Genomic DNA, 25,739 nt, shown 5'->3' on the forward strand with positions numbered 1-25,739 from the left:
CAAGACAAAAGATTTAAGTGCCTTTGAACGAGGTATGGTAGTAGGTGCCAGGTGCACCGGTTTCTGTTAAGGTTTTTCATGCTCAACAGTTTCCTGTGTGTATCAAGGATGGTCCACCACCCAAAGGACATCCAGCCAAAGGACAGCTATCTAAACTTTTTGTAAACATGGTCAAATTACTGACCGGGTTGACCCCATTGATCATCTGATATCATATTAAAAAAGGCAAACCATTTGTCTCCACCCCATGGAAAAATGAGTAGAGTTGCAGGGGGTACATAGATGTGGGTACACAGACCCACAAGCCACTGTGGCCCCTCATGATGAGTTCCAGTTTTTTGTGGCCTCGACCCTGCACTTTAGGAACACGCGTTAGTGCCACACTCACTCCCACAGGGAGAATAGTTTCTGTGCATGTATTTGCTACCTCAGACAGATGCACAACTGAGAACCACAAGAAGTTGTAAACCAGAGGGCACAGAAGACTGCAACAAAACATCTGAATCTACATCTTTATTACTACAAAACCAAACAACAAAAAAAAAAAAAATCTAGCAAGATTTCCAGAAGTACGTTTGTCATTGTGTGTGTTTTGTGCACGGCTGTGATGTGATATCATCATTAAAACAAGGTCAACAATTTTAAATAGCTGCCTGGTTGTGATCATGGTAATAATTAAAATCCCAAAATTGTAAAAAATATATTTGAATTGGCATGTTTTTCAAACGTTTTTCCCCCACCAGTGTTGTATCTACAGGCATGCTTGCATCAGATATGCATTAGGGTATTTCATTTTACTTACGTTTATTTTCTTGACAACAAATGTATCCACTTAATTACGACGTCAGACTAGCCAATGCTAAAGCATTTTTACATGTCTTTAAAAACAAAGGGGAGGGGGGACAGAACAGGGGTTACTGGAATACTGTCTTTTAAACAACAATATAACATTTGAACTGAGCAACAGAGAAACCATTAGTGGGGAAAGGATACGCCTCAATATCTCTTTTTTTGTATCCAGACTGAGCTTTCAGTAAACACACACAAACAACGCAGTTCAGGGACAGGACACCTTCAGTTCAGGTAGAGGACACATTCAGTTCAGGGAGAGGACACATTCAGTTCAGGTAGAGGACACATTCAGTTCAGGGAGAGGACACATTCAGTTCAGGGAGAGGACACATTCAGTTCTGGGAGAGGACACATTCAGTTCTGGGAGAGGACACATTCAGTTCAGGGAGAGGACACATTCAGTTCAGGGAGAGGACACATTCAGTTCAGGGAGAGGACACATTCAGTTCAGGGAGAGGACACATTCAGTTCAAAGAGAGGACACATTCAGTTCAGGGAGAGGACACATTCAGTTCAGGGAGAGGACACATTCAGTTCAGGGAGAGGACACATTCAGGTCAGGGACAGGACACATTCAGTTCAGGGAGAGGACACATTCAGTTCAGGGAGAGGACACATTCAGGTCAGGGACAGGACACATTCAGGTCAGGGACAGGACACATTCAGTTCAGGGACAGGACACATTCAGTTCAGGGAGAGGACACATTCAGTTCAGGGAAGGACACATTCAGTTCAGGGACAGGACACATTCAGTTCAGGGACAGGACACATTCAGTTCAGGGACAGGACACATTCAGTTCAGGGACAGGACACCTTCAGTTCAGGGAGAGGACACATTCAGTTCAGGGACAGGACACCTTCAGTTCAGGGAGAGGACACATTCAGTTCAGGGACAGGACACCTTCAGTTCAGGGAAGGACACATTCAGTTCAGGGACAGGACACCTTCAGTTCAGGGACAGGACACATTCAGTTCAGGGACAGGACACATTCAGTTCAGGGAGAGGACACATTCAGTTCAGGGAGAGGACACATTCAGTTCAGGGAGAGGACACATTCAGTTCAGGGAGAGGACACATTCAGTTCAGGGAAGGACACATTCAGTTCAGGGACAGGACACCTTCAGTTCAGGGAGAGGACACATTCAGTTCAGGGATAGGACACATTCCCAAGTCAACACAAAGCAGTGACATTTTTCAGAAAAAAAGAGGACAAAAGAGAAAAAGCATTGAAATTCAAAAACGTTTTCAGTCTCTTTTACTTGATGAAGAAGAGGTGATATAAGAAGAGAAGCACATTTTGTCTTGAATGTTACATTTCATATCCTCCTTCAGATTTTCAAGCTTTAAGAAGAAATGATCCTATATATGCGCTGCAAGACTTGTGCTATTGGGGCATATTGGGGCATTTGAGGAATCAACAACTAACAACAATAATAATACTAATAATTAATAACAATAATAATAATGAGAGGCAATAAGCTTGTAGAGAAATAGGATAGGGAAGGAGGATAGGCTTCTGTATGTGCTTCACAGGGAGTAGAGAAAAATCCACATTTTATTTTCAATCGTCCTTACTCTTTTTTTCTCAAACAAGTGAAATAGAGGGATTTTACAAGTAGCTGGAGTGAGATGATGGGGCAGCAAAAAGAGCTACTCCAGTGTTACCTCTCACCCCACCACACCCTCTCTGCAGTCCTGTACATGAGTTTCAGGGGATCCATTCCTCCCTTCAGTCGCCCCTCTTCTCCGCTCGTTCTCTTCCAGCCAAGGGCTCAGTCTCTGGCGTAGCCAGCGGCGGTAGCCCTGGGTCAGGTCCGGAGGAGCTGGAGTTCTTTCAGTACACGATGGGAGGCTTGGTGTAGGGTCTGTTCTCTGTTAGGGAAACAGAAACATCAGTTAATCAAGCCATCCATCCGCACTACCTCTATTAAGTCATCCATCCATCCTTACTACCTCTATTAAGTCATCCATCCTTACTACCTCTATTAAGTCATCCATCCTTACTACCTCTATTAAGTCATCCATCCATCCTTACTACCTCTATTAAGTCATCCATCCATCCTTACTACCTCTATTAAGTCATCCATCCATCCATCCGTACTACCTCTATTAAGTCATCCATCCATCCGTACTACCTCTATTAAGTCATCCATCCTTACTACCTATATTAAGTCATCCATCCATCCCTACTACCTCTATTAAGTCATCCATCCTTACTACCTCTATTAAGTCATCCATCCATCTGCACTACCTCTATTAAGTCATCCATCCATCCCTACTACCTCTATTAAGTCATCCATCCTTACTACCTCTATTAAGTCATCCATCCATCCTTACTACATCTATTAAGTCATCCATCCATCCATCCGTACTACCTCTATTAAGTCATCCATCCATCCTTACTACCTCTATTAAGTCATCCATCCATCCTTACTACCTCTATTAAGTCATCCATCCATCCGTACTACCTCTATTAAGTCATCCATCCATCCGTACTACCTCTATTAAGTCATCCATCCATCCTTACTACCTCTATTAAGTCATCCATCCATCCTTACTACCTCTATTAAGTCATCCATCCGTACTACCTCTATTAAGTCATCCATCCATCCTTACTACCTCTATTAAGTCATCCATCCTTACTACCTCTATTAAGTCATCCATCCATCCTTACTACCTCTATTAAGTCATCCATCCATCCGTACTACCTCTATTAAGTCATCCATCCATCTGTACTACCTCTATTAAGTCATCCATCCATCCATCCATCCGTACTACCACTATGAAGTCATCCATCCATCCGCACTACCTCTATTAAGTCATCCATCCATCCGCACTACCTCTATTAAGTCCTCCATCCATCCGTACTACCTCTAACAGACATAAAATGAAAATTTCCCGAGTATTTTCCCACAGAGTAAGGTTTGCCCTGAGAAACACATTTGCCATGTATACTTGTTGAAGATGTTGTCAGTATGAGTATTACATTTTGGAAACTATCTCTTCTGTATATAAATAAAGTTGTTTACGCTCCAGAGGGTGTATATATTTCAAATGATGTGAAACTGAGTTTGTGATTTTTCAAGTTTTCCACGAGCATGAGAATAAAAGTTCAAGAGCAACCAATGGATTAAGAATCTATCTCCTTTAATGAAATGTGCGTCAGGAATAATATGGGCGATGAATCATTTAGTGTTAGTTGTCAACAGGAGGGGACAGCTGAAAGGAAAACAGCTGGATAACTGTGACTGGAGTCAGCAGCTGCATCTCTACATGGTAGTGAAGTACCAGTAGATCATCTCGCAGGAGTGGTTCTGCATGTTTCATATGTGTTCTGGGAACTGGGAAAAGACAACATAACATAGGATGAAAAAGCACTGTTTGTTGGTGTTGGAGGATGAGGACCAGAAAGAGAGAAAATGAGAGGGATGAACTGTCTGTCTGTCTGTCTGCCTGCATGCCTGCCTGCCTGCCTGCCTGCCTGTCTGTCTGTCTGTCTGTCTGTCTGTCTGTCTGTCTGTCTGTCTGTCTGTCTGTCTGTCTGTCTGTCTGTCTGTCTGTCTGTCTGTCTGTCTGTCTGTCTGTCTGTCTGTCTGTCTGTCTGTCTGTCTGTCTGTCTGTCTGTCTGTACTGTCAGAGTAAGTTCTCCCACTTAAAGGGATGAGAGTGGCCTGTAATTTTCATCATAGGTACACTTCAACTATGACAGACAAAATGTGAAAAAAAAATCTCACATTGTAATTCTCTAATTTTATTCCAACGTTAATATGTTAATATCTGTCTGTCTGGTCAGGATGTCTGTCTGTCTGTCTGTCTGTCTGTCTGTCAGGATGTCTGTCAACGGTCAGGATGACAACGGTCTGTCAGGATGTCAGAGTAGAAAGACGCGGAGCAACACTCAGGATATGACAACGGTCAGGATGGCAACGGTCAGGATGGCAGGATGACAACGGTCAGGATGACAACGGTCAGGATGACAACGGTCAGGATGGCAACGGTCAGGATGGCAACGGTCAGGATGACAACGGTCAGGATGGCAACGGTCAGGATGACAACGGTCAGGATGGCAACGGTCAGGATGGCAACGGTCAGGATGACAACGGTCAGGATGGCAACGGTCAGGATGGCAACGGTCAGGATGACAACGGTCAGGATGACAACAGTCAGGATGACAACGGACAGGATGACAACGGTCAGGATGACAACATCTGACATTGTGTTTACGTCTGTTCCATCTACTTTGTTTACCCTTCTCAGAATGTGCAGCGTGACATGGAAACGTGTAGTGTGCTGGCAGAATGGCTGTATGTTTCAACTCCTCGGGGAACTCTCCTCAGCAGCTCCATCCATATTTAACACGGCTCTGGTCCTCTGGTCTTCTGGCCCTCTGGCCCTATTTTTTCTGCATAGACTGCAAACGGCCTAATTGCAGCCGATCTGGGACTGCCATAAAGATTCACCTTGATATTTCATGCTCGCTCTTTTTTGCCAATTAGTGAGTTTCAAACTTGGAAATGAACGGTACCCAAGGGCCTCATTTGGTGTATGTAAGTATAGTGTTTGTTTTGAACTAAAGCAGGTTAGGAGATTTTTGCTTATTTGGGTGTAGATTATTCCTGTAGGTGAAGATGCTGAAATGTTGTTTAATGAACAGGTGGTTGTGATAGGTGCCAGAGTGAAGACAAGTGTGTTAGTGTTGTTGAGGTCCTCATTTATCCTTTCTGGGTCCTTCTCGTTGATTACTTTGCTCTCCCTGTGTCACCCCCCAACTCCTCTCTCACCCCCACCTCCTTCTCTCACCGCTCTCTCTCTTTACTCTCACCCACGCCTCTCTCTCTCACCCCACCTCCCTCTCTCTCACCCTCACCTCCCTCTCTCTCACCCTCACCTCCCTCTCACCCCAACTCCCTCTCGCACAATCACCTCCCTCTCTCTTTACTTTCACCCCACCTCCCTCTCTCTCTCACCATCACCTCCCTCTCTCTCTTACCCACCTCCCTCTCTCTCACCCCACCTCCCTCTATCATACCCCACCTCCCCCTCTCTCTCACCATCACCTCCCTCTCTCTCACCCCACCTCCCTGTCTCTCACTCTCACCTCCCTCTCTCTTTACTCTCACCATCACCTCCCTCTCTCTCACATCACCTCCCTCTCTCACACCCCACCTCCCTCTCTCTCTTACCCCACCTCCCTCTCTCTCACCCCACCTCCCTGTCTCTCACTCTCACCTCCCTCTCTCTTTACTCTCACCATCACCTCCCTCTCTCTCACATCACCTCCCTCTCTCACACCCCACCTCCCTCTCTCTCTTACCCCACCTCCCTCTCTCTCACCCCACCTCCCCTCTCTCTCACAATCACCTCCTTCTCTCTCACCCCACCTCCCTCTCTCTCACCCCACCTCCCTCTTTCTCACCCCACCTCCCTCTCTCTCAACATCACCTCCCTCTCTCTTTACTCTCTCACCCCACGTCCCTCTCTCTCTCACCATCACCTCCCTCTCTCACGATCACCTCCATCTCTCTCACCCCACCTCCCCCTCACTCACCATCACCTCCCTCTCTCTCACCCCACCTCCTTCTCTCTCACACCATCACCTCCCTCTCTCTCACCATCACCTCCCTCTCTCTCACCACCACCTCCCTCTCTCTCCCCATCACCTCCCTCTCTCTCTCACCCCACCTACCGCTCTCCTACCATCACATCCCTATCTCTCACCATCACCTCCCTCTCTCTCTCTCTCTCTCTCTCTCTCTCTCTCTCTCTCTCTCTCTCTCTCTCTCTCTCTCTCTCACACACCATCACCTCCCTCTCTCTCACCATCACCTCCCTCTCTCTCACCACCACCTCCCTCTCTCTCCCCATCACCTCCCTCTCTCTCTCACCCCACCTACCGCTCTCTCTCACCATCACATCCCTCTCTCTCACCATCACCTCCCTCTCTCTCTCTCTCTCTCACCATCACCTCCCCCTCTCTCTCTTACCCACCTCCCTCTCTCTCTCACCCCACCTACCGCTCTCTCTCACCATCACCTCCCTCTCTCTCACCATCACCTCCCTCTCTCTCTTACCCCACATCCCTCTCTCTCTTACCCCACCTCCCTCTCTCTCTCACCATCACCTCCCTCTCTCTCTTACCCCACATCCCTCTCTCTCTTACCCCACCTCCCTCTCTCTCTCACCATCACCTCCCTCTCTCTCACCCCACCTCCCTCTCTCTCTCTCACCATCACCTCCCTCTCTCTCACCATCACCTCCCTCTCTCTACCACCTCCCTCTCTCTTTACTCTCACCCCACCTCCCTCTCTCTTTATTCTCCCTCTCGTCTCTTAATCGGCTTGTAAAATGATGTCACCTTCGTTTGTATTCAGCAGTTTCTGTTACCTCCACTCATATAGATTAATAAAAAAGACACAGGTCGGCAAAATAAACCAACACACAGAGGAACCTGAGAAAGCGTAAAAAGCTTTTAGGCCCAGAAGTGGGATCTCAGCAAGGACAATCAAACCTAATGAAATCAGTTGTCAGTGCTAAGCTTGCAAAACTGTGAAGTCCAACTTGGGAGTGAAGCGAGGTGTAATTAGATTCCTCTCAGTGTAATGGATGGGCTGTGGGGGAGGAGGGGCCGGACAACATACTCCCAACTGGAGCTCTTAAACCCCTGTGAGAGAGTCAGTCGACTCCCAGTCCCCAAACAGCCAGGAGCTTCAGGAGAGGCCCCACGTGTCCTGCCGCAGCATCCCCACAGACAGACACCTCTGCTGGGCATGGTGGTGGTGAGGCACTGGGCAGTCTAGTAGTGGACCGGGACTGGACAAACACACCTCATCAGCATGATGAGACTCCAAGCCGGCACAGTTGAAACAGAGCTTCATTTAATAGCACTGTAATTCAGATGGATTGAGGTGGGTACCAGGCTGAAAAGTGCCACCGGTGTAATTCAGATGGATTGCTACCTAGTGAATGTAATCATTGACAGGTTGGAAGGGAATAGATGTAACAAACGCTTTCATAACGGTAGTTCAGATTTCATCAGCCAATCACGATGAGGCTTGAATGCCATATTACAGAGATGATTCTCTTTTAAAACTTTAGTCAAAAGGAAAGTTCTTCACAGCATTAGAAAAAAACATAGGAAGAGGATATATTTCCTTTAAGCAGTCACACAGGGACTAAAGGCTTTGGGGAAATGGTCTCAGAATGTAACTCAATTCTCCTGTTGCATTGTTGTAACATGCTTCATGCTCATCACTGGCCAGTGCACGTGAAATGTGGACCTCTCTCTCTCTCTCTCTCTCTCTCTCTCTCTCTCTCTCTCTCTCTCTCTCTGGAGTGTGGTGTTTGGTGCATGCTGGGAATTGTATGAGCGACTGCTGTCTGGAGTTAGACGGCCTATTTTTCCTTACTTGTTTTACTTTCAGTGCTGGGGTGGCAATTTTGTTTTCCTCGGGCTTAGGGGTGACTGTGATGTCTACAACAGAGATGGTCAAGGGTCTGGTTTTATTGGTCAAGGCAGATATGATGTTTTTTAATATGTTTTATATGTTTTCTGTTTATGTCCTAATGAGGGTACAGAGAGCATTGTTGTATTTGATCAAATAAAGGAAACCTGAAGAGTGTGACCAAGAGGGGTGTATGTTTTTAGGGGGAGACTGGAACTGTACTGTAGATTTTACTGTTGATTGCACTGCTGAAGAACCTCACCTGCGGTCAGCTACCTGCCTGTCTGGTCTATTAACTGAGTTTGAGCTTTCTGATGTGTGGAGAGTAAGGAATGCAAAAGTTAGGCGGTACACATGGTTAAAGTTTAATGAAGGTGGTGTCAGAACAGCAAGGTTAGACAGGTTGTATGTATCTGATCACTACTGTAGTAGGGTTGGAAGGTTAGACAGGTTGTATGTATCTGATCACTACTGTAGTAGGGTTGGAAGGTTAGACAGGTTGTATGTATCTGATCACTACTGTAGTAGGGTTGGAAGGTTAGACAGGTTGTATGTATCTGATCACTACTGTAGTAGTTAATGAAGGTGGTGTCAGAACAGCAAGGTTAGACAGGTTGTAAGTATCTGATCACTACTGTACTAGGGTTAGAAGGTTAGACAGGTTGTATGTATCTGATCACTACTGTAGTAGGGTTGGAAGGTTAGACAGGTTGTATGTATCTACTGTAGTAGGGTTGGAAGGTTAGACAGGTTGTATGTATCTGATCACTACTGTAGTAGGGTTGGAAGGTTAGACAGGTTGTATGTATCTGATCACTACTGTAGTAGGGTTGGAAGGTTAGACAGGTTGTATGTATCTACTCACTACTGTAGTAGGGTTGGAAGGTTAGACAGGTTGTATGTATCTGATCACTACTGTAGTAGGGTTGGAAGGTTAGACAGGTTGTATGTATCTATTGTAGTAGGGTTGGAAGGTTAGACAGGTTGTATGTATCTATTGTAGTAGGGTTGGAAGGTTAGACAGGTTGTATGTATCTACTCACTACTGTAGTAGGGTTGGAAGGTTAGACAGGTTGTATGTATCTGATCACTACTGTAGTAGGGTTGGAAGGTTAGACAGGTTGTATGTATCTACTCACTACTGTAGTAGGGTTGGAAGGTTAGACAGGTTGTATGTATCTGATCACTACTGTAGTAGGGTTGGAAGGTTAGACAGGTTGTATGTATCTGATCACTACTGTGGTAGGGTTGGAAGGTTGGTTTACCATCTGAGTTCTATAAGCACTGTTGGGGGGGATTTATATGAAGTGGTTCCTGTATCCTGTCAACGTGCTGTACTTTCATTGTTGCCAAAAAAAACCTAAATTTGGCTCTTCTAAAAAATTGGCGACCTGTTGCATTGCTGTGTGCATAATATACAATTTTATCTAACTGTCTCTCAAACAGGTTCAACGAGTATCTGGGGCTGTTGGTCAACAAGGACCAGTCTTACTGTATACCTGACCGCTCTGTTGTTGATAACCTGTGTCTAATAAGAGATGTTTTAGACATTTGTAAACTGATGTGAATGTGGGTTTACTTTCTTGGAATCAGGAAAAGGCTTTTGACTGTGAGGACCACCAGTACTTGTTCAAAACAATGAAAGCCTTTGGGTTTGGGGATGTCTTTTTGTCTTGGATGAGTTTACTGTATGTTGGGGCCTCATATATGATGAAGGTGGGGGGGTGGTTTGAGCTGCCCCATCCTCGTCCAAAGGGGCATCAGGCAGGGATGCCCACTTTCAGGGCAGTTATATTGTCTGGTAATTGAACCAATGCTTTGTATTTTAAGAGCGAGGCTTACTGGTTTCTCTGTGCCAGGGGTTATGAAGGGTCCCACGATAGCACTGTCTGCATATGCAGATGACATGACAGTTTTTATTACAGGGGGTGAAGATGTTAAGGTTCTCAAACGCTTTAAATGTGTATGAGGGGGCCTCCTCAGCTAGCGTCAATTGGGAAAAGAGCGAATCACGGTGGGTAGGTCAGATTCAGACGGGGTCAGCTCCACGGTTACCATGGGGGCTTCAGTGGGGCAGAGATAGGATGAAGACTTTGGGGGGTTTTCTAGGCTCCGATGTCTTTCAGATAAAGTACTGGGAGGGTGTAGTGGAGAAAGTGTGTGCCAGATTGTCAAGGTGGAAATAGGTGTTACCCCAACTGTCTTATAGAGGAAGGGTGCTGGTAGCCAATAATCAGACTAATGATTTTACAGCCACCGGTGGGACTGATACAAGAGCTTCATAGGCCCTTGTCAATTTCTTCTGGTCTTGACAACATTGGATTAAAGCTGCGGCCCTGCATCTGCTACTGCACGAGGGTGGCCAAGGCCTGGTGGACATTTCTTCCAGGATCATGGCTTTCCGGCTTCAAGCAGCCCAGAGACTGTTATACAGCTGTGACGATTCTAGCTGGGTCGACACAGCCTATACTGCACATTGATGTGGAGAGCGGGCTGTTTGCACATTTTCCTCTTAAAGCTAGAGGGGGGGGGGGGTGATTTGTCTGGACTGACTCCATTTTATGAGTCTGTTATGCAGGCTTGGAGAGTCCCGTAAGGCCGGCACGCCACCAGGGATGTGGCTTTTGGAAGAACCTATTTTTTTACAACACTGCCATCCAGTCCCGTGTTTTGGGTTCAGCTAGCCTACGTTCATGCCTGTTAGGTGTGGGGTGTACCAAGCTGGGTCATCTGATGCGGAGTAGGAGCAGATCGTTGGAGGAGCTGGGAGAAAGAGCAGGGATCCGATCATCTCGCCTACTGAGGGGGGGGGTCATATCTGAGGTCTGCGACTCCTTGCCAGTACTTCATCAGCAGTATGTGACTGACACTTCCAAATCTGATTGGTGGACGGAGGGTCTTGATCATGTGTTCCCTGCGCTGAATGTTAGTGCTGCGGCGGGGGCATTAGAGGAGGACGTGGGGATGCTGTTTTCCTTCAATACCCCGGAGCTGGAGGAGTTCAAGGTGGTGGGAAAGAAGGCCATTTACAAAATCTGTGTAAAAGTGTCCCCTTCTTCCCTGGAAGGGGTCAAATCTGTGAGGTGGGCGGGTATGTTGGGTCCAGGTGCCTCCCCAAAAGGCTGTTGGCAGTCTTTATACAAACTGCCTACTGAAATGACAACAGCTGACCTACAATGGAGGATAATATATGGAGCCATAGTCACCAACATGCATCTGGTACACCTGGATCCTACTGTTGGGGAGGGGTGTCCAATATGCATCTGGTACACCTGGATCATACTGTTGGGGAGGGGTGTCCAATATGCATCTGGTACACCTGGATCCTACTGTTGGGGAGGGGCGTCCAATATGCATCTGGTACACCTGGATCCTACTGTTTGGGAGGGGTGTCCAATATGCATCTGGCACACCTGGATCCTACTGCTGGGGAGGGGTGTCCAATATGCATCTGGTACACCAGGATCCTACTGTTGGGGAGGGGTGTCCAATATGCATCTGTACACCTGGATCCTACTGTTGGGGAGGGGTGTCCAATATGCATCTGGTACACCTATTCGGGGAGTAGGGGTCTGTGAACGTGGTGGGAATTCTGGAGGGAATGTTGGCAGCGAGACTGAGGGTTGAGTTTGCCTACAACAAAATGGTTAACAATATTGATCTGTTTATGAGGATATGTGGTATTCAGAGGCTGTTGTGTTTAGTTACTGTGGAGGAAGATTTGGTGCTATGTTTAGTTACTGTGGAGGAAGATTTGGTGTTGTGTTTAGTTACTGTGGAGGAAGATTTGGTGTTGTGTTTAGTTACTGTGGAGGAAGATTTGGTGTTGGGTTTAGTTACTGTGGAGGAAGATTTGGTGTTGGGTTTAGTTACTGTGGAGGAAGATTTGGTGTTGTGTTTAGTTACTGTGGAGGAAGATTTGGTGTTGTGTTTTTAATTGATGTGTAACCATGGTTTTGTTTGAGTGTTTATCGTGTTGTGAGATCCCAGACCCAATAAAGGTTATTCAAACTCTCTCTCCCTCTATCGTATCTCTCTCTCTCTCTACCGCCACTCTCTCTCTCTCTCTCTCTCTCTCTCTCTCTCTCTCTCTCTCTCTCTCTCTCTCTCTCTCTCTCTCTCTCTCTCTCTCTCTCTCTCTCTCTATCTCTCTCTCTCTCTATTGTCTCTCTCTCTCTATTGTCTCTCTCTCTCTGTGTCTATCTTTCTCTCTCTCTGTCTCTCTCTCTGTCTATCTTTCTCTCTCTCTCTGTCTTTCTCTCTTTCTTTCTCTCTCTCACTGTCTCTCTCTGTCTATCTTTCTCTCTCTCTGTCTGTCTATCTTTCTCTCTCTCTCTGTCTTTCTCTCTTTCTTTCTCTCTCTCACTGTCTCTCTCTGTCTATCTTTCTCTCTCTCTCTGTCTCTATCTCTGTCTCTCTCTCTCTGTCTCTCTCGCTGTCTCTCTCTCTCTCTCGCTGTCTCTCTCTCTGTCTATCTTTCTCTCTCTCACTGTCTCTCTCGCTGTCTCTCTCTCTGTCTATCTTTCTCTCTCTCGCTGTCTCTCTCTCTGTCTATCTTTCTCTCTCTCGCTGTCTCTCTCTCTGTCTATCTTTCTCTCTCTCGCTGTCTCTCTCTCTCGCTCTCTCTCTCTCTGTCTATCTTTCTCTCTCTCGCTGTCTCTCTCTCGCTGTCTCTCTCTCGCTGTCTCTCTCTCGCTGTCTCTCGCTCTGTCTTGCGTGTCAGGGGAGGAGTGCTGTCTGTCTGTCCCTCACATGGCCATCAGCAGTTCTCCTTGATGCCCTAAAGGTCAGAAATGCTATTGTCCCATAATCCCCGTCTCCACGCTGTCATTGGTAACAACTGGCTCACACAGGAAAGCGGAACACTCAGGGTCACGACAAATACATGGATTTACAAGGCCAGCACAGGAGAATGTCAGAGCATTATGTCTTACTATAAGGAACACAGTAGTAACTGGGATTAACAATGAAATCACAAGGGGGTTATGTTTGTGGTTTCTTTTGTGCTCGCTGCAACACTGTCAATATAACCAGCCATGAAACATGTCTGTGGACCTCTGTCTACATCTCCGATGTTATGGTTTAGATTCATAGTTTTAGCTCTGAGTTGTTTTAGGACTGAAGTCTCATAGGGATATAAGGAGGGTGAGGAGGAGGAGGGTGGAGGAGGAGGGGAGAGTGGAGGAGGAGGAGGGTGGAGGAGGAGGGGAGAGTGGAGGAGGAAGAGGGGAGAGTGGAGGAGGAGGGTGCAGGGGGAGTGGAGGTGGAGGAGGAGGGGAGAGTGGAGAGTGGAGGGTGCAGGAGGAGGAGGAGGGAGGGAGGGTGGAGGGAGGAGGGGAGGGTGCAGGAGGAGGAGGAGGGGGAGGGTGGAGGAGGAGGGGAGAGTGGAGGAGGAGGGTGCAGGAGGAGTGGAGGGTGGAGGGTGGAGGAGGAGGGGAGAGTGGAGGAGGAGGGTGCAGGAGGAGGAGGAGGAGGGAGGGTGGAGGAGGAGGGTAGAGTGTAGGAGGAGGGGAGAGTGGAGGAGGCGGGTGCAGGAGGAGGAGGGAGGGTGGAGGAGGAGGGGAGGGGAGGAGGAGGGAGGGTGGAGGAGGAGGGGAGGGTGGAGGGGGAGGGGAGAGTAGAGGGGGAGAGTGGAGGAGGAGGAGGGGAGAGTGGAGGAGGAGGGGGAGGAGGAGTGGAGGATGGAGGGTGGAGGAGGAGGGGAGAGTGGAGGAGGAGGGTGCAGGAGGAGGAGGAGGAGGAGGGAGGGTGGAGGAGGAGAGGGTAGAGGTGGGAAGGGAGGAGGGGGAGGGTGGAGGAGGATGGGAGAGAGGAGGAGGGGAGAGTGGAGGGGGAGGGTGGAGGAGGAGGACGAGGGGAGGGTAGAGGAGGAGGGTGGAGGAGGAGGGTGAAGGAGGAGAGGAGGAGAGAGGAGGATGGGAGAGAGGAGGAGGGGGTAGGGAGGTGAGGGTGAAGAGAGAGAGAGAGAGAGAGAGAGAGAGAGAGAGAGAGAGAGAGAGAGAGAGAGAGAGAGAGAGAGAGAGAGAGAGAGAGAGAGAGAGAGAGAGAGAGAGAGAAAAGAAAAAGGAGAAAAGAGAGAGTATACTGAGAGGTACTGAGGAGAGGTACTAAGAACCATGTGTGGAGCATGTGCAGGCCACATCACCTCCAACCCCCACTTCACTCCCTTCCCGTGACTCTGACCCCCTCATGTGAGGGTACTTTCCAACATTCACAAGTTCATCCAAATAATGTCACTTTGTGGTGGCGTATTGTTCTTTTCTGACTTTATTTGGGAATAGAGAGTCAAGGATCAACCCAAAGCCCTGTTCCTTCTCCTTGCGTGCTGACCCCCCAGATCGCAGAGACAGAGACAGAGACGGAGACGGAGAGGGAGAGTGAAGCTGCTTACCCTGTACAGCTGAGTTCTCCTGCTGGCTGCCGTTATGCTCTGGCTCAACCTCCGGTATCACTGCCTCTGAAATGGAACACAGCCATTAGGTCAAGACTACTACGTCTTCCCTCTCTATCCAGATCATCTCTGCAGGACCCACATATATCAGGTGGAGAAGAAACTCTGTCCAAGAGACAAATTATGTTTCAAGTAGGGGGGTTGCTATCTGTGATTGTACAGAAATAGGGGTTGGGATTTAGCTAGATTTAGTCTGCAAATATTAAGAGAAGTGGCCAGATAGCTCACACAATAATGTATTAGTCCCTACAACGTCAGATAAAAGGAAACCCAATGCATTTCTTTGAATAAATTGATGTTTAATCAGCCTTGGAAATAATTACTCTGCCCACTGAATTGTTTACATTATATATATCGCTCTTTTTTTCCATCTGTACTCCTGGGTAGATATTCAGAAATAAACAACTCAAAATGAGGAAGCTATCGAAACAATTGACCGTTTTAAGTGTTTGAATTAACAGTGTTCACGATAAGTTATCTGTATCCATTTCCTCTCAGGGTAACAATGCTAATGCACTGGAAGTAATGACGGCTAGGACCGCTGCACTGATGACATGAAACTAAATATCTGTGATGCTTTCACAGAGAAGAATGAGGAAGACAAATATAAAAAGAGGTGGGGCAATGAGAGAGAGAGAGATGGAAAGATCAGTCAAAGATAATAGGAACATGATGAGAAAGAAAGGAAAAATATAATAAAATAAATATGGAGGAGGAGAGGAGAGGAGGAGAGTTGAAGATGAGGAGGAGATGAGAGGAGGAGAGTTGACGATGAGGAGGAGAGTTGAAGATGAGGAGGAGAGGAGAGGAGAGTTGAAGATGAGGAGGAGATGAGAGGAGGAGAGTTGAAGATGAGGAGGAGAGTTGAAGATGAGGAGGAGAGGAGAGGAGAGTTGAAGATGAGGAGGAGATGAGAGGAGGAGAGTTGAAGATGAGGAGGAGAGTTGAAGATGAGGAGGAGAGTTGAAGATGAGGAGGAGAGGAGAGTTGAAGATGAGGAGGAGATGAGAGGAGGAGAGTTGAAGATGAGGAGGAGAGTTGAAGATGAGGAGGAGAGGAGAGGAGGAGAGTTGAAGATGAGGAGGAGAGTTGAAGATGAGGAGGAGAGGAGATTTGAAGATGAGGAGGAGATGAGAGGAGGAGAGTTGAAGATGAGGAGGAGAGTTGAAGATGAGGAGGAGAGGAGAGGAGAGTTGAAGATGAGGAGGAGATGAGAGGAGGAGAGTTGAAGATAAGGAGGAGAGGAGAGTTGAAGATGAGGAGGAGAGGAGAGGAGGAGAGTTGAAGATGAGGAGGAGAGTTGAAGATGAGGAGGAGAGGAGAGTTGAAGATGAGGAGGAGAGGAGAGTTGAAGATGAGGAGGAGAGGAGAGGAGGAGAGTTGAAGATGAGGAGGAGAGGAGAGTTGAAGATGAGGAGGAGATGAGAGGAAGGGAGAGTTGAAGATGAGGAGGAGATGAGAGGAGGAGAGTTGAAGATGCGGAGGAGAGGAGAGTTGAAGATGAGGAGGAGAGGAGAGGAGGAGAGTTGAAGATGAGGAGGAGAGTTGAAGATGAGGAGGAGAGATTGAAGATGAGGAGGAGATGAGAGGAGGAGAGTTGAAGATGAGGAGGAGAGTTGAAAATGAGGAGGAGAGGAGAGGAGAGTTGAAGATGAGGAGGAGATGAGAGGAGGAGAGTTGAAGATGAGGAGGAGAGTTGAAGATGAGGAGGAGAGGAGAGGAGAGTTGAAGATGAGGAGGAGATGAGAGGAGGAGAGTTGAAGATGAGGAGGAGAGGAGAGTTGAAGATGAGGAGGAGAGGAGAGGAGGAGAGTTGAAGATGAGGAGAGTTGAAGATGAGGAGGAGATGAGAGGAGGAGAGTTGAAGATGAGGAGGAGAGGAGAGTTGAAGATGAGGAGGAGAGGAGAGGAGGAGAGTTGAAGATGAGGAGGAGAGGAGAAGAGGAGAGTTGAAGATGAGGAGGAGAGGAGAGGAGGAGAGTTGAAGATGAGGAGGAGAGGAGAGGAGGAGAGTTGAAGTTGAGGAGGAGAGTTGAAGATGAGGAGGAGAGGAGAGGAGGAGAGTTGAAGATGAGGAGGAGAGTTGAAGATGAGGAGGAGAGGAGAGGAGGAGAGTTGAAGATGAGGAGGAGAGGAGAGGAGGAGAGTTGAAGATGAGGAGGAGAGGAGGAGAGTTGAAGATGAGGAGGAGATGAGAGGAGGAGAGTTGAAGATGAGGAGGAGAGGAGAGGAGAGTTGTAGATGAGGAGGAGAGGAGAGGAGGAGAGTTGAAGATGAGGAGGAGATGAGAGGAGGAGAGTTGAAGATGAGGAGGAGATGAGAGGAGGAGAGTTGAAGATGAGGAGGAGAGGAGAGGAGGAGAGTTGAAGATGAGGCGGAGAGGTGGAGAGTTGAAGATGAGGAGGAGAGTTGAAAATGAGGAGGATAGTTGAAGATGAGGAGAGGAGAAGAGTTGAAGAGGAGGAGAGGGAGAGGGAAAGGTAAAGAGGAGGAGGAGGAGAGGGAAAGGTAAAGAGGAGGAGAGGGGAAAGGTAAAGAGGAGGAGAGGGGAAAGGTAAAGAGGAGGAGAGGGAAAGGTGAAGAGGAGGAGGAGGAGAGGGGAAGGTAAAGAGGAGGAGAGGGAAAGGTAAAGAGGAGGAGGAGGAGAGGGGAAGGTAAAGAGGAGGAGGAGGAGGAGAGGGGGAAAGGTAAAGAGGAGGAGGAGGAGAGGGGAAAGGTAAAGAGGAGGAGGAGGAGAGGGAAAGGTAAAGAGGAGGAGGAGGAGGAGAGGGGGAAAGGTAAAGAGGAGGAGGATGAGAGGGGAAAGGTAAAGAGGAGGTGGAGGGGAGGGGGAAGGTAAAGAGGAGGAGGGGAGGAGAAGGAAAGGTAAAGAGGAGGAGGAGGAGAGGGAAAGGTAAAGAGGAGGAGAGGGAAAGGTAAAGAGGAGGAGGAGGAGAGGGAAAGGTACAGAGGAGGAGGAGGAGAGGGAAAGGTAAAGAGGAGGAGGAGGAGAGGGAAAGGTAAAGAGGAGGAGGAGGAGAGGGATAGGTAAAGAGGAGGAGGAGGAGAGGGATAGGTAAAGAGGAGGAGGAGGAGAGGGAAAGGTAAAGAGGAGGTGGAGGAGAGGGAAAGGTAAAGAGGAGGAGGAGGAGAGGGGAAAGGTAAAGAGGAGGAGGAGGAGAGGGAAAGGTAAAGAGGAGGAGGAGAGGGAAAGGTAAAGAGGAGGAGAGGGAGAGGGAAAGGTAAAGAGGAGGAGGAGGAGAGGGAAAGGTAAAGAGGAGGAGGAGAGGGGTAAGGTAAAGAGGAGGAGGAGAGGGAAAGGTAAAGAGGAGGAGGAGGAGGAGAGGGAAAGGTAAAGAGGAGGAGGAGGAGGAGAGGGAAGGGAAAGAGGAGGAGGAGGAGATGGAAAGGTAAAGAAGAGGAGGAGGAGAGGGGAAAGGTAAAGAGGAGGAGGAGGAGGAGAGGGGAAAGGTAAAGAGGAGGAGGAGAGGGAAAGGTAAAGAGGAGGAGGAGGAGATGGAAAGGTAAAGAAGAGGAGGAGGAGAGGGGAAAGGTAAAGAGGAGGAGGAGGAGGAGAGGGGAAAGGTAAAGAGGAGGAGGAGGAGAGGGAAAGGTAAAGAGGAGGAGGAGGAGAGGGAAAGATAAAGAGGAGGAGGAGGAGAGGGAAAGGTAAAGAGGAGGAGGAGGAGAGGGGAAAGGTAAAGAGGAGAAGGAGAGGGAAAGGTAAAGAGGAGGATGAGGAGAGGGAAAGGTAAAGAGGAGGAGGAGGGCAGGGAAAGGTAAAGAGGAGGAGGAGGAGAGGGAAAGGTAAAGAGGAGGAGGAGGAGAGGGAAAGGTAAAGAGGAGGAGGAGGAGAGGGGAAAGGTAAAGAGGAGGAGGAGAGGGAAAGGTAAAGAGGAGGAGGAGGAGAGGGAAAGGTAAAGAGGAGGAGGAGGAGAGGGAAAGGTAAAGAGGAGGAGGAGGAGAGGGGAAAGGTAAAGAGGAGAGAGGAGGAGGAGGAGAGGGAAAGGTGAAGAGGAGGAGGAGGAGAGGGGAAAGGTAAAGAGGAGGAGGAGAGGGAAAGGTAAAGAGGAGGAGTTTAGAGAGCATGGAGGCTTACCGTTGAGACTCATACGGAGGTTCTCTGGGGAGGTGACTGTTTTGAGGGCCTGCTCCACCTGCTCACGGCGCTTGAACTCAAACTCCAGAGCCTCCTGCAGTTTCCTCTTAGCCTTCTTCTCCTTTTTCAGACGCTTCTGGATGGTGGCTAAACAGGGACAGAGGGAGGGAGAGGAGGAGAGAGCCAGTGAGTTGACAAGCTCACCTCAACTGAGGCAAACTGAGAAAACCCTTTGTATCTGTGAATCTCTAGTGTCGTCCCCTAGACCTAGTACTGGAACCGGTAACCCAGTCCAGCTGCTCCCCCCTATCCCAGCCCAGACCAGCTGCACCTCCCCAGCCCCTCTCCAGTTTGAAGCTCTTAAGGGTGCCCATTCTCCCCATATTAACAGCCCAATAAAAAGCATGTTCACAGTAAAGAGGAACCAACAGCACCATGCAGCAGCACCCACTCTGTCAGTGGAGGCTGGTGAGGGGAGGACGGCTCATAATAATGGCTGAAATGGAGTGAATGAAATGGCATTCAACACATGGAAACCATGGGAAAAAAATGTGTTTGAAGTATTTGATACCATTCCACCTATTCCACTCCAGCCATTACCAAGATCCCGTCCTCCCCAATTAATGTGCCACCAGCCTCCTGTGCACTCTGCCCTGTCTAACCCAGTACTGATAACACCTCTAATTACACACAGCTTTACTGCCTCTCCATTAAAAGATATATTTTAATAAAAAGCAATGTGATAACAGTCATGACTAATAGACATTCAAAGTGTCTGTAAATATTGTTGGAGTTGTTACCGAGGCGACTAATTGCCTTCATTTCTTGGCTGTGGCTGAAGATGCACAAGTCCTATCTAAATCCACCAGGATGTGTGCCAAGCCCAGTAAAGATGCACAAGTCCTATCTAAATCCACCAGAATGTGTGCCAAGCCCAGTAAAGATGCACAAGTCCTATCTAAATCCACCAGGATGTGTGCCAAGCCCAGTAAAGATGCACAAGTCCTATCTAAATCCACCAGGATGTGTGCCAAGCCCAGTAAAGATGCACAAGTCCTATCTAAATCCACCAGGATGTGTGCCAAGCCCAGTAAAGATGCACAAGTCCTATCTAGATCCACCAGGATGTGTGCCAAGCCCAGTAAAGATGCACAAGTCCTATCTAAATCCACCAGGATGTGTGCCAAGCCCAGTAAAGATGCACAAGTCCTATCTAGATCCACCAGTATGTGAGCCAAGCCCAGTAAAGATGCACATTTTATTTTGGCAGGATTTGTATGTACTGTATGCGTGTATTCCACCAGAGGCTTGTGGCATCCAGGCTGCATCACATCCGGCCGTGATTGGGAGTCAGTTGGCCCAGCGTTGTCTGGGTTTGGCCGGGGTAGGCTAGTTAAATATAAGTTAAATAAATAAATGAAATAAACCTTAATTGGGGATGACGGGTTTGTTGTAAGTGGCTGGAGCGGAATTAGTGGAATGGTATCCAATACATCAAACACATGTTTACCATGTTTTCCATGTGGTTGATGCCATTCCATTCGCTCCATTCTAGCCATTATTGTGAGCCGTCCTCCACTCACCAGCCTCCACTGGTTTATTCATTCACACTGCCAGATCTCTCTCACATATACTGTACACACACACACTTTCCTCGCTGTCTGTCTGTCTGTCTGTCTGTCTGTCTGTCTGTCTGTCTGTCTGTCTGTCTGTCTGTCTGTCTGTCTGTCTGTCTGTCTGTCTGTCTGTCTGTCTGTCTGTCTGTCTGTCTGTCTGTCTGTCTGTCTGTCTGTCTGTCTGTCTGTCTGTCTGTCTGTCTGTCTGTCTGTCTGTCTGTCTGTCTGTCTGTCTGTCTGTCTGTCTGTCTGTCTGTCTGTCTGTCATTCACAGACACACACACACACACACACACACACACACACACACACACACACACACACACACACACACACACACACACACACACACACACACACACACACACACACACACACACACACACACACACACACACACACACACACACACACACACACACACACTTCCTCTCCCTCTCTCCTACCTCGGCTGTGCAGTTCGGAGGAGAGCTGTCTCTCCAGACTCTCTCTCATCTCTCTCTCTCTGTAGAGCTCCATCTTAAGCTCCTTCCTTTGCTGCTGAACGTGTTTCTCCTGCACACGGGTGTTGTCCACGGCTACCTTCAGCAGACCCTGCGCCGCCCGAGGGACACAGAGAAGAGCACAGCACTTTAACCTTTAACCCCAGGGCTAACAACTAGAGCACCATAACACACACACACACACACACACACACACACACACACACACACACACACACACACACACACACACACACACACACACACACACACACACACACACACACACACACACACACACACACACACACACACACACACACACACACACACACACACACACACACACACACACACACACACTCACACCAGTGCCAATATTCCAAAACACAAAGACTGTGTCTCCACCTGGATGTTGGTGAGCAGAGTCTCCACAGAGTTGAGTCCGTCGGCGAAGAGGAAGGGGGCAGGGAAGCCTGGAGGCAGGGTCTGTCCACCCAGGGCCATCTTCTCAAAGCCTGGCTTCATCATGGGCAGGGCCAACTGCCCTTCTTCTGCTTAACACAACACACAATAGACCTTGGTTTACAACCAGCTTTATCACACGTAACGGGCCTGTTAAAATAAAACTGATGCACAAACACACATTCCATCACATTCACAGGGACATATGAACAGTTTAATAAAGCTGAAAGCATTGTTAATGGTAGACAGTGAAAGCATCAGAGAGACCAGGCTGAGGGACTGACTGTATGCCCTGTACAGCCTCTCTCTGAAGAGTGGTTCATCTATACGCAGCAGAGTGAAAAACCCAGATCAGAGCAGTATCACCACGGAGACAGCTACCCGAAAAGCAAGGAGCATTGTATTTTACCTTCCCAAAGCCCTCTCTCACTTTCCTCCCACCCCTCTCCTCCCATCTCCCCTCCCCCTCCTCTCCTCCCATCCGTCCATCCCCCATCTCCTCTACTCCCCCTCCTCTCCCCCATCCCTCCATCCCCTATCTCCTCTACTCCCCCTCCTCTCCTTCCATCCCTCCCCCTCTCCTCTCCTTCCATCCCTCCCCCACACACAGAGGGAACGACAGGGGTAAATAGACAGAACCCTGAGAGTGTCTGGAGCTATGATTCACCCAGATAATCTGGCTCTGAGATGACACCAGCCATCCCAGCTTCCCAGCGCAAGACAAATAGGACAGCCAGGGTGGGAATTGTGATGACAGTGTATCACGGGTCACATCGATCTCCCCGCTGCGCTCACAGGCTGGCCAGATAACCCTACACTCCATGCTGCCCATTGTCCATATTCCACCTGTCCTACAAGCAATACATTTCCCCCTGTATTGGAAAGGGCATTCAAGTAAATAGAGGGAATGAGAGAGAGAGAGAGAGAGAGAGAGAGAGAGAGAGAGAGAGAGAGAGAGAGAGAAAGAGAGAGAGAGGTAAGAGAGAAAGAGAGAGGTAGAGAGAGAGAAAAGAGAGAGATATAAATAGATGATGAGAGAGAGTGAAAGAGAGGTGGAAAAATTTGAAGAATAATTCCTCCCCCAGCAGTTTGACAGTCTGTAATTAATTTTTTGGTAATGACTGAAAGTTGCTGGCAGATTAAGGTCACACAGATACAGTATGAAGAGGAGAGATTGTGTGTGTGTGTGTGTGTGTGTGTGTGTGTGTGTGTGTGTGTGTGTGTGTGTGTGTGTGTGTGTGTGTGTGTGTGTGTGTGTGTGTGTGTGTGTGTGTGTGTGTGTGTGTGTGTGTGTGTGTGTGTGTGTGTGTGTGTGTGTGTGTGTGTGTGTGTGTGTGTGTGTGTGTGTGTGTGTGTGTGTACACTACCGTTAAAACGTTTGTGGTCACTCCAAAATGTCATTGTGTCTAGTTTGAGAAACAGACTCCTCACAAGACCTCAACCGGAGTCTCCTCTTCACTGTTGACGTTGAGACTGGTGTTTTGCGGGTACAATTTAATGAAGCTGCCAGTTGAGGACTTGTGAGGCATCTGTTTCTCAAACTAGACACTCTAATGTACTTGTCCTCTTGCTCAGTTGTGACCCGGGGCCTCCCACTCCTCTTTCTATTCTGGTTAGAGACAGTTGGTGCTGTTCTGTGAAGGGAGTAGTACACAGCATTGGACGAGATCTTCAGTTTCTTGGCAATTTCTCGCATAGAATAGTCTTCATTTCTCAGAACAAGAATAGACTGATGAGTTTCAGAAGAAAGTTCTTTGTGTCTGGCCATTTTGAGCTTGTAATCAAATCCACAAATGCTGATGCTCCAGATACTCAACTAGTCTAAAGAAGGACCGTTTTAATGCTTCTTTAATCAGAACAACAGTTTTCAGCTGTGCTAACATAATTGCAAAAGGGTTTTCTAATGATCAATTAGCCTTTTAAAATGATACATTTGGATTAGCTAACACAACGTGCCATTGGAACACAGGAGTGATGGTGGCTGATAATGGGCCTCTGTACACCTATGTAGATATTCCATAAAACAATGTGCTGTTTCCAGCTACAATAGTCATTTACAACATTACCAATGTCTACACTGTACTTCTGATCAAATTGATGTTATTTTAATGGACCCAAAATGAGCTTCTAAGTGAGCCCAAACTTTTGACCGGTAGTGTATGTGTTTGTTGAGAGAGACAGATATAGAGAGATATGGGGAGAGAATAGGGGGAAGGAGAGAGGAAGGACTGTGAGAGTGGTGTGAGGTGAATCGTTAGATCAACTGTAGAATCAGAGGGAAGATATGAAGAGTTCAGAAATAGCATCTGGCAACAAGAGCCTCAGTTCCCATCTTTGGTCTATGTAATGGACCTGGTCAGAGGCTCCATCTCCCCCTGCCCTCCTCCCCATCCCCTCTATTGATGATAAACAGCTCACCTGCTCCCCTGTCACATAGCCTCTCTGGTCCCATGCATTAGGAAAGGGCTGGGGGTTACTCCTAAAAGCAGCCCCGTACCCTCCCTCCCTCCCTCTCTCTCTCTCTCTCTCTCCTCTCTCTCTCTCTCTCTCTCTCTCTCTCTCTCTCTCTCTCTCTCTCTCTCTCTCTCTCTCTCTCTCTCTCTCTCTCTCTCTCTCTCTCTCTCTCTCTCTCTCTCTCTCTCTCTCTCTCTCTCTCTCTCTCTCTCTCTCTCTCTCTCTCTCTCTCTCTCTCCCTCTCTGTCTCCCTCTCTGTCTCTCTCTCTCTCTCTCTGTCTCCCTCTCTCTCTCTCTCTCTCTCTCTCTCTCTCTCTCTCTCTCTCTCTCTCTCTCTCTCTCTCTCTCTCTCTCTCTCTCTCTCTCCTCTCCCTCCCCCTCTCTCCCTCTCTCTCTCTCCCTCCACTAGGCTTTCCACACCTAATTGCTACTTTCTTTTAAAGCGACAGATTTATCTTGCTGCTGCTGCTGATAGCACACAATTCAATTCATTTTATTCCGTGGGCAAAGAGGGGGAGAGGGCTGGTCCGTGACATTTACAAAGTGCCCTGGTTCTGTATCAGGTCACTGTAATGTGCACAAGTAATGATGCAGGGTGTGTGTGCCACCTACAGTGTTCTCTGTGCATACGATGTGTGCGTTCAGCCTGACTGTGCTATAGCATGAGAGAGGTGAGAAACAACGACTGACATGAGGGGAAATGGAATCACCACACTTGACTGGGAGGACCTTGTTGATCCAATGACATGACTTCAGAACCCTCCCACTGAACCAATGACATGACTTTAGAACCCTCCTACTGAACCAATTACATGACTTCAGAACCCTCCTATTGAACCAATGAAATGACTTCAGAACGCTCCTATTGAACCAATGACATGACTTCAGAACCCTCCTATTGAACCAATGACATGACTTCAGAACCCTCCTATTGAACCAATGACATTACTTCAGAACCCTCCTACTGAACCAATGACATGACTTCAGAACCCTCCTATTGAACCAATGACATGATTTCAGATCCCTCCTACTGAACCAATGACATGACTTCAGATCCCTCCTATTATCCAATGACATGTCTTCAGATCCCTCCACTGTCCAATGACATGTCTTCAGAATCCTCCTATTGAACCAATGACATGACTTCAGATCCCTCCTATTAACCAATGACATGACTTCATATCCCTCCTATTAACCAATGCCATGTCTTCAGAATCCTCCTATTAACCAATGACATGACTTCAGATCCCTCCTATTGAACCAATGAAATGACTTCAGAACGCTCCTATTGAACCAATGACATGACTTCAGAACCCTCCTATTGAACCAATGACATGACTTCAGAACCCTCCTATTGAACCAATGACATTACTTCAGAACCCTCCTACTGAACCAATGACATGACTTCAGAACCCTCCTATTGAACCAATGACATGATTTCAGATCCCTCCTACTGAACCAATGACATGACTTCAGATCCCTCCTATTATCCAATGACATGTCTTCAGATCCCTCCACTGTCCAATGACATGTCTTCAGAATCCTCCTATTGAACCAATGACATGACTTCAGATCCCTCCTATTAACCAATGACATGACTTCATATCCCTCCTATTAACCAATGCCATGTCTTCAGAATCCTCCTATTAACCAATGACATGACTTCAGATCCCTCCTATTAACCAATGACATGTCTTCAGATCCCCCCTATTAACCAATGACATGTCTTCAGATCCCTCCTATTAACCAATGACATGTCTTCAGATCCCTCCTATTAACCAATGACATGTCTTCAGATCCTCCTATTAACCAATGACATGTCTTCAGAATCCTCCACTCCTCCCACTCTGAACACACAAACAGAGCAAACAGACAAATACACAAACAAACAAAAGGTA

At 47.8% G+C, this 25,739-nt stretch overlaps 1 protein-coding gene across 9 annotated transcripts in view; it reads right to left on the bottom strand.

Annotated features, from left to right (window-relative positions):
* Positions 1-498: 498 nt before the first annotated feature.
* LOC124007448 (dachshund homolog 2-like) overlaps positions 499-25,739 on the bottom strand; it is a 297,240-nt gene continuing 271,999 nt past the window's right edge. For 6 of the 9 annotated variants that reach the window (XM_046318018.1, XM_046318016.1, XM_046318021.1 and 3 more), the window contains 5 exons: positions 21,331-21,479; positions 20,887-21,043; positions 18,825-18,971; positions 14,687-14,752; positions 499-2,725 (listed from right to left, as the gene is read on the bottom strand). In XM_046318018.1, coding sequence (XP_046173974.1) covers positions 2,688-2,725; positions 14,687-14,752; positions 18,825-18,971; positions 20,887-21,043; positions 21,331-21,479 — 557 coding nt within the window. In that variant the 3' untranslated portion in view covers positions 499-2,687. The remainder of the gene's footprint in view (positions 2,726-14,686; positions 14,753-18,824; positions 18,972-20,886; positions 21,044-21,330; positions 21,480-25,739) is intronic. The other 3 variants (XM_046318013.1, XM_046318019.1, XM_046318014.1) reach the window with 3 other exon arrangements.

Source organism: Oncorhynchus gorbuscha, linkage group LG20 (assembly GCF_021184085.1).
Source record: "Oncorhynchus gorbuscha isolate QuinsamMale2020 ecotype Even-year linkage group LG20, OgorEven_v1.0, whole genome shotgun sequence".
NCBI lineage: Eukaryota > Metazoa > Chordata > Actinopteri > Salmoniformes > Salmonidae > Oncorhynchus > Oncorhynchus gorbuscha.